The 18,997-nt window shown below is 35.3% G+C and overlaps 1 protein-coding gene and 1 long non-coding RNA gene across 3 annotated transcripts; one reads left to right on the forward strand and one right to left on the reverse strand.

Moving 5' to 3' along the window:
* The first annotated feature begins 1,236 nt into the window (after nt 1-1,236).
* On the forward strand, nt 1,237-7,509 carry LOC147657754 (NAD kinase 2, mitochondrial). The gene is made up of 6 exons (XM_086907331.1): nt 1,237-2,116; nt 2,898-3,215; nt 5,689-5,773; nt 5,862-5,949; nt 6,258-6,428; nt 7,035-7,509. The coding sequence occupies exons 1-6, from the start codon at nt 1,863-1,865 to the stop codon at nt 7,262-7,264; spliced, it is 1,146 nt and encodes a 381-aa protein (XP_086763457.1). The 5' UTR covers nt 1,237-1,862; the 3' UTR covers nt 7,265-7,509.
* Nucleotides 7,510-17,483: 9,974 nt separating this feature from the next.
* On the reverse strand, nt 17,484-18,862 carry LOC147657755 (uncharacterized). 2 transcript variants are annotated; one of them, XR_015291838.1, is made up of 3 exons: nt 18,482-18,862; nt 18,064-18,324; nt 17,484-17,902 (listed from the first exon to the last, which is right to left on the reverse strand). It is a non-coding gene; the product is annotated as an uncharacterized LOC147657755 (long non-coding RNA). The 2 variants fall into 2 exon arrangements; XR_015291839.1 differs by having other exon boundaries at nt 18,064-18,289; nt 18,482-18,850.
* Between the last annotated feature and the right edge of the window lie 135 nt (nt 18,863-18,997).

Below are 18,997 nucleotides of genomic sequence, written 5' to 3' on the forward strand. Positions count from 1 at the left end.
TGAATAATATTCGCATTGAAAAGATATTTATCCAACAATCACTCCCCTTTTTTTCGCAGCTTACAATAATATTAATTAAAAACAAAACAGATTACTCTTGATTACGTTTATATATCGAGTGATATTATTTCACGGTATAGTTTTCAGGAGAAATAAAAATCTCCAAAGAAATTTCTCTTCACCGAGCTCGTACATGAATCCATCCGGACGGTACGAATTTGAGGAAAGTTTCAAACGGGCAAGTTGAAGCCCGTCCCACGTATAAAATATAAAATCGCTCGGATATTTCGCGACAACGGGTCTTAAGAGAACATTTCGCTGTCGTAAATGGCTTTCGCCGGTCAGTTATCCACGAGACGAAAAACTTTCACCACGAGAGTTTACCACCGAGCTTCTTCCATCTTTTCTTTTTCTCTTCTTCTTCTTCTTCTTCTTCTTTTTTTTTTTTCTTACAATATTTTCCAAAACGGCACGTGGCTGAACAACGGATACGGATACCTGTGTATCCAGGGGAAATATGAGGGATGGGGGAAATGTCACGAAGCTCATAAAACGATGGCTCTCAAGAAGGAAACTCGAGAACTCTTCGAGATCTCCCCCTCCCCTCCTCCTCCACCCTCAGCTAAAATCTCGGCGGTTGTTGTCAAGAATATTTCGTGGCCGACGAGACATCGCCCGTACGGGCGAGCTTAAGGGAAGATCCTGATACCTTAAGTGGCTTTAATGGTCAGCGTCCATTGAGACGAAAATTTCGCGAAACTTTGGTCCCCAAGTTTGCCAGAAGCCAGGGCGCAAGACACACGGCCTGCCCTCTCCTCCGTGATACCGGCCTGAGTGCCAAGTATCGCTCAGGACACGTGAGTAATCCTGAAGAACACGTTTCCCTGATGCAACCTCGTCATCAGTTTTAGATACTCTCTCTGTCTCCGTCCCTGGCTGCCAAGTTGCGAAGCCGCAGGGACGAGATGTGATTTGCAAAGTTGAGGACAGGAAGCGGATGGTTGCTTGAAAATCGTTGGACAAAGCAAATTGCGGTGAAACATTCTTATTTTATATTTATTTTATATTTTATATTTCACATGATTGAAAAAAAATGATTGTCTTGGAATATGAGAAAATAAGTTTTAGATTGTTAGATGACATTGTAAATCTTTGTTCGAAATGAAGATGTATGATGATCAATTTATCAAATAAAATTTTAACATCATAATTAAATATATATATATATGTGTGTGTGTGTGTGTGTGTGTGTGTATATATTGATATTATCAATACGTGAATCGAAATCGAAATTAAAATTTCGCGTTTAAAAAAAGGCTGATATATACGATATAAAGATATAAATATTGTGCAAATTAATCATTTTCGATTCCATCAAATCGACATTACGTTATCAAAATACAAATCTTCAGGGAGCGATAAAATCCGTATCACGCGGATTTATCGGTTAATGATTATAGAACGATTTGGGACGAAAATTTCCAAGTTGATAAACAAGGGGTGAGGAGGAGGGGGAGGGAATTCGTTAACAATTCGTTAAAATAAAGTGAAACTTGGACGGTGTTTAAATATTACACGATACGCCGGGGTGTTTGGTTTGAAAGCAGCGAGAACCGAACAATCTCTTGGTTCAATATTTAATATCATAACGGAATCAAACTAATTTTCCCCGTTTAATTAGTATTGATCCGAGGTGACTGAGCTGCGCAACGCCCCTGCAAACCTTTTTCAACCCCCGTCCATAACCCCTAAATTATCGTCTTAACCTTAAAATCATTTCCCTCCCTCCCTCTCTCTCTCTCTCTCTCTCTCTCTCTCCCTCTCTCGAAGACACCCTCCAACTCTCTCGAATCAATCGAATCATGAGATTCTTAAATTACCTGAACAATACACCTTATCGGCCTCGAAAAGTGTTGTGCGTGTCCAGGTTGACCCCGTTGGAGTACCTGCGATCCCAGAATTCCGATCTGAACGTGGATCAAATATTGTCGAAGATGAGGGGAGAGGGGCAGAACCCGGACGGTGTCCTCGCCGAGCATCAACGACAGATTGCTTGCGAGCAAAATCTGATATCGGTTCTCAAGAAGCTCGACATCAGTTTTCGTATCACGAAAAGGTATCGGCAAGAGTTATTACGTAATATACTTTAACGCCCGATGAAACAGCTGCGCTTGTGCACAACAAACGTGCGAGAAACGTACGGGAAAAAGTGGAAGGATATAATAAAATGGGGCGAATACCTCAGAAATGTTTCCATCCCCCTCCGTTCGTACACGTTCTCTCCCTCTCCCTCCCGCCCCCCCTCCTTTTTTTTTTATTTTATACCTTTTCGGTGAAATTAATTTTCGGGTGTAATTAAGGATAATAACCAAGTTCAAGTAGATTTGTTATCTCCTATCTCTCTGTAAAGTAACAGTGATAATTAAAAGGGATGTAATTGGGAAAATATTCACGTTTCTTCGACTTTATATATGTATCTTTCTCTCTCTGTCTCTCTTTTATCGTCTTCGGTAAAATTAATTCGGTAATTAACGCTCGAGGTGAACTCCGGAGGACGATTAATTAAATCTAAAAATTAGAAAAGAAACGAAAAGTAATTAAATATATATATATATATATTTTTAAGATAAAATTTTAATCTTTGCTCGCTCCTTGATAAATAATATATTTCATTAAAATATTGCAATTCTCGACGACATTTTATCCTTAATTAATTAAATAAATAAGAAAACGTGTGTAGAGACAGACTAATAACTAATAATTATCCTTTAATAATTCGTTAAAAAATTAATCGATTTAATGTCACCGACAAGGCTGCTATATAAATGATTCCTTTTCCTCTCTCCTTCTTTCTTTATTTTAAGGAAGTAACGCTCGCTGTATCTTTTATCGGACAGAATGGGACTCGCGTCGAGATTCATGAATTGGGCAGACTTGGTGATCGCGATAGGCGGGGACGGCATGTTCCTACTAGCCTCGAAATTGATTACGAACAACACGAAGCCTGTGTGCGGGATCAATCCGAATATCTCGAACGAGAACACTTTCACGCTCCCTTCGAAGTACGTGACGGATATCGAGAGCATATTCGAGAAACTGTACAGAGGAGACTACGATACACTGATGCGGAGTCGCATAAAAACGATAATGGCCGGGGAGGGACTTTTCAGACGACCCTTTCACATACACGAGAAGAGCCGCGAGAGGAGACAAAAGTAGGTACTTTTGTAACCCTTGCAAAGAGAAGAGAAAGACTTACTTTCCCACCGATCCATGCTTCTTGTCTGCCCTGAATCAAAAATCAATATTTTATTATTCGTTGGAAATTTGCCTTGATCAAATATGCATTCTTTAATCCTCTATCAGGATATTTCCTTTCTCTTGAAACAATTTCAGAGATTGAATTCATTCATCCAATTGAACTGATATACCGAAATATATTAAAAGAAGAAAGAACAAGTTCCTTATTAATTCGTTATTTCTTCAAATCAAACTAAGAAGGAAAAAGAACGGAGTCAACTAGATACTTCTTTCTCTCCTCCTCGATCCAACGAGAAAATTATAATTTCATGATATTATTAGCGATACAGAAAGAGAGAAAGAGAATTTAATATATTTTCTTATTTTCATTGACTCAGCTCGCGTTTCGAGTTTCTACTTCCGGTTCCATTTCAAAGATTAAACTTTACGTTGCTTCAGCGGTTCTCCTAGACTTTAAATTACATCGGTAAAAACGATAAAATTCGTTCTGGGCAAAGTATCCTTCCCTCCCTTTCTATCCCGGGACGAATCGCATAACGGGGCAATCTATTCTCTTAAGTTTTAAGCAAGCTGTACGTATCGCCGATTCTGAATTTTCATAAAGGCCGTAATGCGTCTTCATTTCACGGCCTGGTCCCTCCCCCAACGAGTAGTTTCGAATTATAACCTCTTGCACGCCCGGAACTTCGGCAGTTATAACTTGTAAATTACAATAACCGTGTAGTTACGACTCGTGCAAAGAAGTCTTAACTTTTTAATTATATATTAAGGAAATTTTACGAGAAACCGTAATTTTTATATAAAAGAAAAAAAAAAAAAAAGGAGAGAAGGAGAATTGGATTTCTTTTGGGGAATGAAAATGGGGGAAGAAGAGGCGGACAAATCGCGTATCAGTTTTATTATAATTGTTTGATAATTTTTTAAATCTTAAATCGAGGAATGGTAATTTACAGAAGAAGAGAAGAAAGTATATTTCTTCATTATTACATCTTATATCTTTGTTATAATTGACATGAATAAATTATTCAAAGAATAATGGAAATTTTAAATTGAATAGTATAAAAAGAAATTTTAAATAGTTTATAAAAGTTAAAAGAAAGAGGAAGAAGTTAATTAGTTTTTGTTTGTTAAGCTTAAAATTATAATCAAATTTTGTTATTTATGTTGTAGTAAAGTTTATAAATTACAATCTATAGAAAAATCATCGTTATTTATTTCAAATGATACTTTATATGAAAAGAAAAAGAAAAGGAGCGAGTAGCTTTGTTTTTTAATTTAAATGATAGATAGAAAGAAAAACAATTTTTGCTTTCAATCGTACTTTCCATTGTGATTTTGATATCGTATATTTGATGTAATTGAATTTATCTATTATAACATAAAACATAAATTACGATACGACGAATTTTTATTTATATGTATATATGTCAGATAATTTACGGGAAACCATGATTTATAGAAAAACAAATTTATCAAAGAAAAATTGCGCGCGATTGTTACTATAACTGATATGATAAATTTCATGTATACCAGAACATAGTTATCGATTATCGCCAAAAAAATCTTCTCGTTTTATTCTATAGCCTAACTTGTACAAATATAATGCATATAATATCCAATGCTTGGTTTGAATATTGATTACTCGTGCGTTATCTTAATCGAATTATTTCCGGTCAAAGCTTTTATTTGATTATCATCCATTATGTATTTAATCTAGCAGAACTATTGGTCACCTTTGATAGAAAATTTCACGCTACGAAATTTAGCGAATAAATATTAACAATAATTTATTATAGAATTTTCATTATATACGTGCATATATATTTTTTCAATTTTTCACATTTTCCTAATTTTCCATTCTTTTCTATTCTACATCTCTAATGGCATAATATCTTTTCCTTTATAAAACATGTTGAAACATGCGAGCTTAAAATTATTTATTATAAAGAAAGATTTCATAAAATAAAATGACATTAATCTCATTCACTTACAAATATAAGAGAAAACTTATCGACCGATCTAAAAATATATGCAATATCCTCTGTGATATTGATAATCAATTAATATTATCATCAATTATTCATTTTACACAGATCAAACCATTTATATCGATATTAATATAATTATATCATTGGTGCAACCATTTCGTTACTCTTTGTTGTTCTTCCATTTACCTTCCATTCCTCCTTCCCTTTTCCCCCTTCATTCTTCCTCGTTAATGTCATTAAAATTAAATACTCATTTCTCTCGAGCACCGTTACTTCTCGTATTCCTTGAACGAAATTCTCCTTCTCTTCGCCACCTTCGTTTCCACGGTAAATGGAAAAAAGGGGAAAAAAGGGGAAAAAAAAGGAAACGAATGTAAAACATCTCGAACCATTGATCAATCTCATTAATTGCTTTAATTAAAGTTAATTGAATTCTCAGAGTTCTTACACGATCGATACAAAGGAAAATAGCGGACACCCTTCAACCCCGTGAAAGGACCTTACCTTGGCTCGCGTTAAACGAAGTTAGTTTCACGATAAATTTAAAAGCAAATATGTATAGTATATAAATATTGAACATTTTTTTCGATTAATGCTCTCCATGCAATTTAGGTGTTTATAGGGGAATTTTTGGCAGCAAGGCCGATTACATTATTCCTTGATATCGAGAAACAAAAATCGTACAAAATTCGATGTTCAGGTACATGAAATGAAACAAAATTATTGTATTATAAATTATCTTCTTCTTTAGTTGATTTTGTTTTGTCAAAAGCAAGCTGTGATTTCTTTAATTTTTCTAATAATAAGAGGAAAGTTAATAGAAAGAGAAAATAATAATTTAGAATATTTAGTTCACTTCAAAGTTTAGTTTTGAAGCAATGTTATGTGTACAAATATAATAACTTCCTTGAACGATTTCATTAATAAGTCTTTCTGATTGAATTTTTTTTCTACTTCTAATTATTTTTAAGTAATTTTAACATCCGATTCCATTCGATTCCTGTTTAGGTATGTGCATTTACACAGGGACGGGTTCCCGATTTTGGTATAAAGCTATAAACATACAGTCGGCTGAGACTGTTGAAAAAATCGTAGAAATTGCAACCGGCCAAAAGCTAAGCCGTCAGGAAACTTACAATATACTGAACAAATACCATCGGGCTCTCATCTATTCCGAAGGTAACTATCGTGATAAGATGATCAGGAAAATCAAATTTTGTTGATCGATTTAAGCAACATGTATGTAAAAATTGAAATGGATTACTGTATTGAAATGGAATTACCGTAAATTTTTTTCGTAGAAATATCGCACAATCAAATTTCAACAGCAAGATTTATCAATCAAATGCATCTTTGATTGCAATCCTTTTTTTCAAATGTACATAATGAAAACAATTGAATATAATATACGAAATATATTTACTAAACATTTAATTGTATTAAAATTAAAATATTTAATTAAATGAAATATCGTGTACGGAAAGAAGAGTTATTTTAATGGAGTTTCTATAATTTGCAATGTTTTCATTTACTTCCATTTTAATTAACTCGAGAATCCAATTAAAAATATTTATAAAATTGAATTATGGGAACATAAAACAATATTGCACGATATTTATAGAAATTCGAGAGTTGTATTTATTTTAGAGAAATAATTTCGCGCCTTGATTCGAGAAAATGTAAGAAATTTAAAATATATAATTCAATCGTTATTAAATCAAATATAAAAATATATATATATGTCAAGATATTGAGAATAAAAAATTTTCGAACAATGCTTTCCAGAGGATTTAAACATGACGTACATGATCCGCGAGATGTATCACAATTCACGTTGCGAGGAAGACAAGAGTTGCCCGTGCAAACAAAAGTGCAACAAGCTCTCCGTGAAGTCTTCTGGCTTTGACGCTGGCATCATGATAGATGGAAGCATCTCTATGCCTTTCAACGATGGAGTTGTCGCCACTTTCGAAATCAAACCTGAATATTCGTTGAAAACTATCGTTCTCTCGTAATACATTTACCATTCTCCTTAATTAATCGAATTTAATCGAAACGAAGAAACTTATTATTTGTAAAGAAGTTATTTAAAATTAATATTATCAATGAAATTTAGAAAAAAAAAAAAAATATCAAACGTAATTCATGAACGAAACGAAAAATACAGCAAATTCTATTTTATATCAAATATTCGCGTACTTGTAAAAATTTCCAAATCTACATATTATAACAAGGTAATACATTTTTTTTCACCACTCCATCCATTTTTATTTTTCACTTTATCTCGCGCAAATTGTATCAATCTACAATTCTTCTTTTCATAGAGAGAAACGGAGCAAAAAAAAAAAAAGAGACCTTTTTTTTTTCTTTTTTTTTTTTTTTTACGATCTTCCGGTTCACCCGTTAATGCAGCCCGATTCCTTATTTATCTCTAATGACGGAGGCGTAGGGCAAAGTAACAAGTAATTGCGCGCATTTGTTCCGAAAATGAAGGCGAAGTCTGAGGGCGAAAGATAGGAAGAGCCGGTTATTTCCACGGCAAAGGGCAACCTGCTCTTTTTCTTTCACAACAAGAGGGAGAGTGAAATACCTTTCCAGCCCCGTTTTCCGTTTCCTTGGAAGGAAGGCAGCCACGTCCAGACTTCCATTAACCCCGTAATTTCGGTTTCGGCTGAACCGCAGACACCCCTCCCTCCCTCTTCAACCTTCGAGATCAGGTGTTCATACTTGGCGCTTGTGTGCACGAGTAAACATGCAGAGATACTTACACAATCCGCAAGGTATACGAGGATGGTTTACTTGCCACTACTGGTCCAATATATGTGTTCTTCGGTTTCGGTATTTACCATTAATTTGATGATATTGGTTTAACGCGAACCGTGAAATTTCCCCCCTTTTTGGGATTCCATTCATTCGCAAGTTAAAATTTCATCTCTTTGGAAAATAAAGAAGCTCTTAGAAGAGGAAGAAAGTATTTCAAAAATTTCGAGATTTTTCGAGGCACGTTGATAAAGATTAAAATAAAGAGTGATTAGAAAATGGAAAAGGAAGAAATATAAGAAAGATGTATCTAACAGAAACGAAAAGATACATGGCTCTGTTCCAAACATCAGTGTAATACGTTTCAGTGTAATACGATTCTAAGAACACATAGAAGAAGACGGCGATCTTAACACGATAGTGGTAAAAGATAATAATAAAAAAAATTGAAGAGATTACAAAAGAAATATGAAAATAAAAACTTTCTTCGAAATTTAATTTCTTCAAATTTGCTGATAATATTACGTTTCAATCACATGTATTATTTATTTAGAATATCAAGCTAATAATATCCAATTAAGAGAGATTAGAATAAATTTATCATCTAACAAATCCTACGTTTCCTTAACTACTTTTAAAATTGCGTTCTGAAACGCAAATGATATGTGTCTCAGAAACAGGATACCGAATGAAACAACCTAGCACGAACATTTTCGGGATGGGCACGTAAAGCAACCGTTGTAAAAGAGTCGTTACTGTTATTGAAATTGAACTCGAAAAAATTCCTGCATCGTGCAGAACTTGCGACGATAAATTCTTTGCGATATTAAAATGCTCGTGCACAGGACAGATATTTTGCTTGCTGTTGGACCGATTGGATAATCCAATTAAAAATCTATTTCATCTAAACTAAATGAGAATTGTGAAACAATTTTCGCTAGAAAGTTTTCAGAAAGCTTCTCAATTTTTTATTCTCTTAAATTCAATTAAACTCAATTTGAAAAATAATGTTGTTCACCCACAATACTTGTACAATTTGAATAACAAAGCCACGAACATGTTCGTACGATCTCACTAGTTTCACTTTTAGAAAAGCGAGAATGAGTGACGATGAAAGTGTTGAAGATGCGATTAGGATGAATTTCGAAAAAAAGGAAAGAATCGTATAATCGTTAAGTTATTGAAATAGATTCTGAATCGGGTGTCTGAGGGGCCAAGAGCCAGTCTCATTAATCCCTACGAAAGACCCAATCCGTAAGAACAATGGAGATCCGCCCCAGACGGACTCATCGAGGACAAACAAACGTACAGCCGACCAAGAACAACGGACGACATCGACCAACCCTTTGTACTTCGTAATTGAACGCCCGTTGTCTTCTCGGCACAAGTTTTAGACGCTTCCAATCCTGTAAAGATTCGGCTAAGGGGATCTCGACATTCTAGAGAGGCTAGAGTGAAATTTTATATTGTTGAGAAGAATATTCGTAATCCTTTTCCTTTTTCCTTTTTTTTTTTTTTTTGGCTTGTTAACGCAGAACTATTGATAAGATTTGAAAGAGTGAAAAAGTTTAGCTGTCATATACATGTACGTATATAAATATGTATTATAATATTTGGAAATAAATTACAATTCTCTTTTTTAATCTTCAACTTTTTGCTTTCGGATGAAGGGAAGGCTGATTAAGAGAAGAAGAAGGGGCGAAACTTCATCTGTGAAGTACGAATGAGCTTGAACGTAAAAAAAGATGGTTAAAGAAAAAAGGAAATTAGTTCCAACGCGGTTTTAAAGTAAACGAGATACCACGAAAACTGAGAAGGCATTATTTTCTTACGGTTTGAATACATATTTAATTGGGACACCGGATAATATAATATCCAAAGTTTGTCCAAAGAGAGGACGAAAATGGTCTTAAAGTGCACTCGTTGATCGCTCTCTCGACATTCCTGCACCGCATTAATGAAGCAGTATCGTATCTCGAGCATTTCGAGAAACTTTCTGGAAACTCTAATAACTGAAACGGAATTTAATAAAGCACAGTGCGAACGGCGTAATTGACATTTCGCATTCTATTTGCGTACGTCGGCCCGAACATTCGACCTGAATGAACTGTACCCTCGCTTACTTCAAATTCTCCGTTTCTCTTCCCTTACTTTATCTCTGTTTTGTCTTTCCCTTGGATTTATCTCTCTCTCTCTCTCTTTCTCTTTCTCTGTTTACCTCTTCTCCTCCATTGTAATCGTCAAATTTGATATTGTAGACGTTTATCAATACGAATAATAAATGAAATTAAGGAAGAATAATTTGTGAAAAAATGATCCTCTGAATGATGAGTTTCAGTTAGTATGTCAACAGGTATGTCAAAATTTATCTTTGTTATAGATGATGCAATTCCAAAGAATCTTTGTGAATGAAGTAAAACAAATATTGTAGGATATATAAAGATATTTTAGTTTATCCTCAATCTTTTTGCAATACTATAATTCTCTTTGCCTGTACAGAGGATATTACCCTACTCGAATTTCACTAGAATTGAATTGGAATTATAAAATCTAATTGGATCGTCTAATGAAATCTCTGAGTTCCATTGAATTTTTCTGAATCCAATTGAAGAGATCAAGCTCTCTTTTGAAATCTAGACAAACTCTCGTGCGACCCCTGAAATCTTCAATCTTTGTTAAAAATCATCCGACACATTCGTCCATTCGTATATATACACACAAAGGAACGTTTGAACTTTTGTTTTACCGTGAAAAATATTGAACACGACTTCCCTGTATATTTCGAACAGAGCTAATAGTGCGCTTTAAAGGATTAAAAAAAATCAACCTGAATTCATAATAAAAAAATTCTTTACTCTCCCAATCCTCCTGACATATTTCTTTCCCCAAAGTTACATCCCCTACCAATCAATCAACCCTTTCACTAACCCTTTAATTTCTACTCTCTACTCAATTACATAATATATAACGTCGAAATCGCGAGAACAGATCCCTCACAAAAGTTATATAAACTCTACTCACTGTAGAGACGACGAAATATATCCAGCTCAGAGAGCGCCCTCGACGCGCCCGTTTTCAAGAACAATTGATCAACTCTTGATCCAGTTACGCCTTGATTTCAATTCCCTCGGTTAACCTGTCCGTCCACCGATACCGATACCGATATCTTCGAGAACCGTTTAACGTTCGACGTTCGTCGAAACCACATAAATTCTTCAATGATAACACCACCATTGGCCCGGAGAGTTTCTCTTATCCGGAGATTTACTTCCTTTCCCTCTCCCCTCCTCTCCCCTGAGAACCGGTAACAGTGGCCCCGCGAAATTTATTTGCGGATTCGTGGTGAAACGTTAATTCGAAAAGGTCGGAAGGAGGGGTGATGGTGATGGTGGTGGAACGGGTCGAACTCGAAGGGAGGGGGGAGGAAGACCGAGGGAAATGAGAATGATGGAGGAGGAGGATGGATGGAGAGGGGAAGGGAGAGGGTGCAAGGACAGAAACAAAGAATGGGTAGGCGGTAAAAAAAAAACGGAGAGGACCGACGGGGATTTCGCTAATGTCATTTTTTTCAGGGCAATGGAAAAATTCTTTCCTCTTTAGCGTTTTAATCCGCCCGCGTGCCCGTGTAATTTGATTCATTCTCCGTTCCGCTTCTTCTTTCCCACGGCTGGAGGCTTTCCACGAAAAATTTGATGGTTACGGTAATCGAGGGGAGAGGGATGGTGGATAAAGCGAAATTGGAGCCGTCGCTGTTGGCAAGGAAACAAAAGCTAAACGAATCCCGATACTTGCTACAACGCCCCCTTAATCGAACGTCTGATAGCTGGTGTTCGATGATGCTTGGCGGCGCTCACTCACTGCTGGATTTTAATGATCGGAATTTTTCGTTTCTCGAGAAACGAACGAATTAGTTCGTTTCCAGTTTCATGAGATGGACAAATTTTATGATGAATGAAATATAGTGAATTAGAAATGTGGCATTAATAATCTTGTTTTAATGGGTGTATAACAGGATGTATATCGTTTTAAAATTCTTTTTCCTACAAACCATACTTTTTTCTTACTCGTATCGTATATGTACGGTTCTATAATTGAAAATTATTTATATATATGGCTGGTTACACAGGCATCATTTTGTGTATATCATATTTAATTAAAACAGACAAGGGAAAAAGGATCAAAAATTCCCGATCCCAATGTATACGTAGATACGTTTCAATCCAAGTGACCTAAAATCTCATGAGACGTTATATTGTATACACGTGCGTATAATCCTCGCTTTGCCAAGTCTCGTAATTACACGGCAAATCATGAAAAGAGAGGTCAACAGTCTGAAGGGATAGCTGTGAGTGGAAAGGGAGAGGGAAAGGAGGGGGAGGTAAAGGAAAGAAGGAGAAAGAGGGGCGAGGCTCATTTCCCTTTCGCCGCGATCGATGAATTTTGAAGGCAAATCGTGGAAACGAACCGCGAAAATGGAGAAATCCATCGAAAGAGACCGAACGATATCCACCTCTCGTTATCCTCTCTCTCTCTCTCGTTTCTTTCTCAACCACTGCCTCGCCATTACGCGTTTTACCATTTCTCGACCTCCTCCTCCCCCCGTATTAGTATCGGCGACCCTCCGATTTTCGAGAGTTGTAGACGAACTCTCGAGATTTTACTTCGAGGCGGAGACGTTCGATCGGGCGGAAGGAACCGGAGATTGTCACGCAAATGAATTTGAAGTATTGCCATTTTACATTTCCACCTGTCTCTCTCTCTCTCTCTCTCTCTCTCTCTCCCTTCACGTTCTTTCTGATTTTCCATTATCTTACCTTTCGTTTCGCCACCACCCGATCGACCACCATTTTCTTCTCCATAAACGATCACCCACCCCGATCTCTCTCTCAAACCAAACACGCATCTCTCCCTCGCACCGTCATTTGTTTCTCGTTCCCTTTCTTTTTATCAAATCCCCCTATCTTCGCCCCTTCGCCGACCACCACCAGGTGTATCCCCTTCTCGCCCATTTCTCTTTCGTTCTCGCCCATCCACCCCTCCAAACGTTTCCCCAACGTTTTCCTCGCTCGTTTTCGCCGCCTGTACAGGTGCGCCGCCACCCAACCCCCTCGTGTCGCACGAGGCCGCCCCCACGATCGATGCACCTGGCCGCATTTGCAAGTTCAGCGACTGAACGGAATCGGTGGAGACGACAAATCGAATGGAAATCGGGAATCGGAATAAGAAAAGGACAAAAGTGACGCGGTTCTTCGAGGGGAGGAGGGAGAGGGGCGGCGATAGACCATTTTGTTTTGCCGCCTTATCGAAGTGACGGGGTGGTATTCGGTTTGCCAACGAGCGGGAATATGGATCGCGTCAACCTTCTTCTTTCTTTCTCTCTTTTCTTTTTATTTTTTTCTTTCCAGAGAGAGAGAGAGAGAGAGAGAGAGAGAGAGAGAGAGAAGGAATATCGAGTGACCGAGTTTGAGAATAAAAAAACGCGTCGAACGATTTTGCGTGAAAGATATCGAAATCGAGGGAATTGAGAATCGTTTCTTTGACTCGATTAATGAGGAGCGGATAAAAAGCGTGAAACTGAAATTGAAAAGATTTTTTCGATAATTTTTTAATTCGATGAAATTCAATACAGGGAGTGTAAATTTTTAATAAATATAGGAAAGAGCGATTAAAAAATATTGGATTAAGAAATATCCGAATAAGAATTTTAAATTTAATTATATAAAATATTATATACTACACTTTCCTTCACTTTTATTTCTGTATTATCGTTATTCTAGAAATTAAAAAAATGTTCTATATATATTTCTTATCTTCGACTAACATTTTTACCCACAAATCTTTTCAAACTAATTAAAAAAGAAAAAAGAAAGTTCGAATTTCTTTTCAGCCACTTGCACGTAATAATAACGGAAACAAGAATGACGTTCAAGCGTCCTCGAGAAATCAATTTATAAGCGGTTACCATCTTCGCGGCAGCCTTGCCTCTGCCTTGAAATAACTCGATTCATTTCAGACTTGCGTATTAAAACTTTTTTCGATTCTACGGAGTACAATAATATTATCAATTAAGTCACCTTTCTATCCACGCAGAAAATTTCCAGTAAAAGATATCAAAGGATAAAGGAGATAGAGAACGATTGGAAGAATATGATCGTTAAATTATTGAGAAAGATATTTTTCTTCTAGATCTTAGACATCGTGACTTTTCTATCTCTCGATCTGTTTGCTTTGCTAGGATTGATAAAAGATTTATTATCATCGACAGAAAGAAATGTAACATTAGACGATAAAATTATTACACAGGTACATCGTAATTTTATTACCCGAATAATATTTCTTGTTATTTAATACGATGTAACTTTACGGAAGTAAAAATTTTTCAAAAGAAAATTATTTTAATCTAAGATTTATACTTTATGCATATTAAATGATTAATAAAGTTCTGCGATAAGTTTTGATATTAAAATCATTCGATCAAAAATTAAAAGTAGATGCAAATAACATTATTAAATTCTTCGTAAAAAATGTCTATTAAATTAAAATTATTTCTTTCGAGGATAAAATTTAGAGTAACATGAATGAAATGATATTATGAAAGTTTTATAACTTTATTTTAAATATCTATTTTTTTATGAAAAATTGCAAATTGTTATGAAAATATTATTGTATTATATTTAATCTACACCACTACTAAAGGTTCTAAAGAATCAAAACTTCTTGCCCTTATTTTTGTTTAATCAAAAAGTTCATGCACTTGCTAGTAATCACGAGATGCATATGCTTGCAGAGTAAACTTTGCATTATATACAAGAACAGTGTAATAATACCAATAATACCAACTAATAACTAACCAAACGATCCAGTTCTCAAACTTTCTAACCAAACCTGTATATCATAATTTTATAAAATTATTCCAACATTCGATACAACATTTTTCCTCTGCATTACAAATCATCGAAACGAGAATTTTTTTTCTCCTATTTTTAGAACCCCAAACACGAAAGAAATATTTAAAGTAAATTCGATTCGAAATAAACTATTCTTAAACATCGCCTTTCTTTTACTACGGAAAATTCTCAACCTATTCGATTTATTCGTATCGCTGTTTTCTTTTTCTTCAGAAGAAAACTGATGCTTTCCATGTTTTATTTCAATTCCATAAACATGCATCGAAAATTCAAATCTTTCTTCGTAACCACAGCATATATATAGCTTTAGCTCCTGCCAAACAACTTCATTTGCAAATATCTAATAAAGCTTATATATATATATTAGAACAATAATGTAATAATCATACATCGATCATAAAAATATCACAGATTAGAACACATTTTCTAAACCTTTTACCTCTTTCTTAACAAAATAAATCATCAATTGATTGATTTTTTAATTCACACTAATTCAAAAAATTCTCCAATACTTCAAATCAGTTATATACGTCAATCCATTGTCCATTATCCCACGTATGTATCCATTCGTTCTTCTTATTTCAACACGACTCTCCCTCCCCCCGCGTGAAACGTACGAACACAAATCATGGTTGGAGAAATTCTAATACCCGCAAAATCGTCGTCGCACAACAACTGGAGAAGATTCGTGCTTCTCTCGACGCGCAGCAATCGTTCCAACACCCCCAACATAAATATTATATTCCCCGATAATACCGCCCGCTATAAAACTCGGCATTAATCACCGAACAAGAAATACCACCCTCCTGCCGGCGTAGACACAAAACGACCACTTATCCCCGCCGGGTTTTCTACGTTTCCAAGCCTGCGGCTGTTCCGCAACCTCGTAAATCGTCGTTGCACGGGAGACGAACGTGGAAAGAAAAGGAGAAAAACTGGGGGGGAGGGAGTAAAAAGGGGGAGGAGAGACAGAGAGTGAGGAAGCAGTGGAGAACAAATAAAGAGAGGGAAGCCGAAGATAGAGATGGAGGAGGGAGGGAAGGAGGTTTGATAAAGGGAGGTGAAGTGGTCGAGGGATGTGAAAACGAAAAGAGAGAGGACCTAAGTACCTTGAAGCTCTTTCGGGGAGAACGAAATGGGAAGAAGATCGCGGGAAACGGGTCAAAGGAGAAGCAAAGGAGGAAGTGTGGCTCCTTCCTAGAAAATGGTGAGATTGAAGGGAGGAGGAGGCCCTGTTTCAAAAATACCCCGGCGAAATAAATTGACGGAGGGAGGGGAGGGGTCTGTTTACACGTCGCGGGGGAGGTTCTAAAAATTCGTGGAGTGCGGCGAAACGGGTCGGAAAAATGGTGAATGGTGAAAAAAAAAAAGAGAGGGGAGGGGAGGGTTAGGAGTCGGTGTAAACCGGGGCTAAGTTGTGTTTAATTAATGAATTAATTGAAAACCGAAAGAAAAATATTGCCATAGTGCTTGCAAATCGATGGCGTCCGTATAAAAGAAGTCTCGTAAGAATGGAGTTTTATTCTCTTTGACTAACTTTTTGGGATATTTTATACGATTCAATTATTATTTGATTAGTTAGCTTAATAATGTTAACGTTAATATTTTATGTATTTTATATAAATGACGTAAATGTAGGATGTTCAGCTATAGATGTCATATATTAAATTCGATCTAATTGTTAAACTCTATTGAATAAAGATCCAACTTCGATCTAACCTATCTCGATCAAAAAGGGAATTCATAATCTCCGGTGTATCATTAGTATGATCGTTGTAAATAATATTCTTTAAAAAATAAACATATTTATCGCATAATTTAGCTTTAAAAAAGACTCGATTAAACTCTATTAAAATTAAGCAAACTTTAAACCTCTATAATTCCGTAGATAATAACTTCCGGTCAACGAGTAAACGATCGTTAGAAGCGTGGATTCTTTCCCTTTAAAATGCCTTTTCATTTATCTCGATACGACTTCCGGTTCCCGAGATATGATCGTCTAAAGAAAAGCTAATTTTTAATCATTTACCTTAAACCTAATCAAATTCTATTAAAATTAGAAAAACTTTGAATCGTTATAACTTCGAAGATAATGACTTCCGGTTAATGAGTGAAAGATCGTTAGAAGCGCGGAACCTTCCTCTTTAAAACGCTCTTTCATTTATCCCGATACGACTTCCGGTTCCGGAGATATAGTCGTGTAAAGTAAAGGCTAATTTTTAATCGTTTATTATTTGCTTCCTTGTCGCTTATTCGGACCTCTCGCTCGCACCTCGTCTCGCTGACCTATCCCAAATTGCAGACAAGCGACAGACGCGATTCTTGGAAATAGTACGCACTTCCAGGAAAAAAATGTAGGCCACTGGGTCGCGGACTCATTCATAATCTTAGCATCTTGTATTCAGCATGGACACTTTAAACGCTTATATCTCAGCAACGAATTGAGATATCGGGATAAAACAAAAAGGGATTTCAATGGCATGCTTTCCTCTATTTTCTGAATAGGTTTTGATCGCAAAATTGTTTAACTCTTTTCGTGAAAAATTGAAGACTTTACACGTGAATATATGATATAATATAATCTGTTTTTATGATATTAAATATATAGATACATAATTTAATTTTATATTTTGTATTTTACATAATGTAGTATATATATATTTTTTTTATTTTATATTAATTGAATATTTGAATTCCATACTTGTCTTGACTCTTAAAATCGATCCTCCAAAAAGTATTCCACGAATAAATTAACAATCGGTATATTTTTCTTTTATATTTTCTTCATTTCCAATTGAAGAAAAATATGTTAAAGTGTGTATGAAGCGTTTTGATGTAGAAAACACACAGTTCGGGACAATGTAGAAAAATAGAGCAACAAATATCAAAGTTTCAAAAGGAAATACTAACAGGGTCGTATACTTTGCGTCTCGAGGAATAAAAGTTACTTTCCATTTGTTGATCTTACTTCCTTCAATAATGTACCTAAAGATTACGAAACCAAGAAAATCTAGAATATCCCTTATTTCCTCTTTACATAAACACAAAGGAATTTTGTTCTTCCGTAAAAATTTTCAATAAAAGCAATTTAAATCTTGAATTATAATAAGAAACGACTTGTTATATTCCACTTGTACTTTACTTACACAATATCTTTTATTACAGATATGTTAAACGTTACAAATATATAACGTTTGATTAAATATTTACAGCCAAATAAAACACAACTGTAAAGTTCCTTCTTTATCTCGATATAATATCGAATTTAGATAAGGTTAAACCCCTTATCACTGTAATTTTTGGAGGGTGTTCATCATATTGACTATCAAACTTTTAGTTGCCTCATAGGATGCGCTCATAATGCTGCCAATCCTGTGAGAAATGCCTTCTGTTAGTGTGCTGTAAGTCTGTGAAATAAATCGTTCACCTTTATAAGAAAATCTTCGACATAAAGGAAAACCTTCGCTATTAATCTACGATCTCAACATCTAAAGTGCCGATCGACTACGTGTCACCCGTTTTTATTACGTAATAAATTATCAAGGCGTAATCTGTCACACTTACTTCTTCTCGACGGAGAAGGAAAGATTCCTCGACTCTGTTACACCTAAAACATCGAGAACATCGAAGATCGACCAGATTGCCAACAAGCCGAAAAATATTTTCATTTCGTTTTGCATATTGCACGTATTTTGATTACACTTGCCATAAAGGTGTAAAATGCGAACTGAATTGCACTAAAATTTTTTTTTTTTTTTAAATTTAATGTAACAAATCCTGTTCAAATATTTGATTCAATAATTCAAATAATTGAAATAAATATTAACAACGCTGTAATTTGGTCTGAACATTGAAATTAATCATTCGTAGTCTTTTATTTCAAAATAGTAATTCCTCGAATCTTTTGTTCGTTTTTTTTCTTCTTCTTTTTTTTTTTTTTTTTTTCAAATCAATACACGATATCGCTATAATACAAATGTGTGAAGGATGCGAAAGAAACAATTTTTTTTTTATCTTTCACCATTTATGGTTGTATCAATTGTTTACACGAATTGAAAAATTAAAAAAAAACATTTAATT

This window comes from Apis florea, unplaced genomic scaffold, assembly GCF_048593485.1.
Source record: "Apis florea isolate Af1SG1 unplaced genomic scaffold, ASM4859348v1 contig_2839_pilon, whole genome shotgun sequence".
In the NCBI taxonomy this organism is placed as follows: Eukaryota; Metazoa; Arthropoda; class Insecta; order Hymenoptera; family Apidae; genus Apis; species Apis florea.

Coding starts and splice junctions, on each gene's coding strand:
- LOC147657754 (XM_086907331.1), top strand. CDS start 1,863: ATGAGATTCTTAAATTACCTGAACAATACACCTTATCGGCCTCGAAAA. Junction 2,117..2,897: donor AGTTTTCGTATCACGAAAAG/GTATCGGCAAGA, acceptor TTTATCGGACAG/AATGGGACTCGCGTCGAGAT. Junction 3,216..5,688: donor AGCCGCGAGAGGAGACAAAA/GTAGGTACTTTT, acceptor TTGAATTCTCAG/AGTTCTTACACGATCGATAC.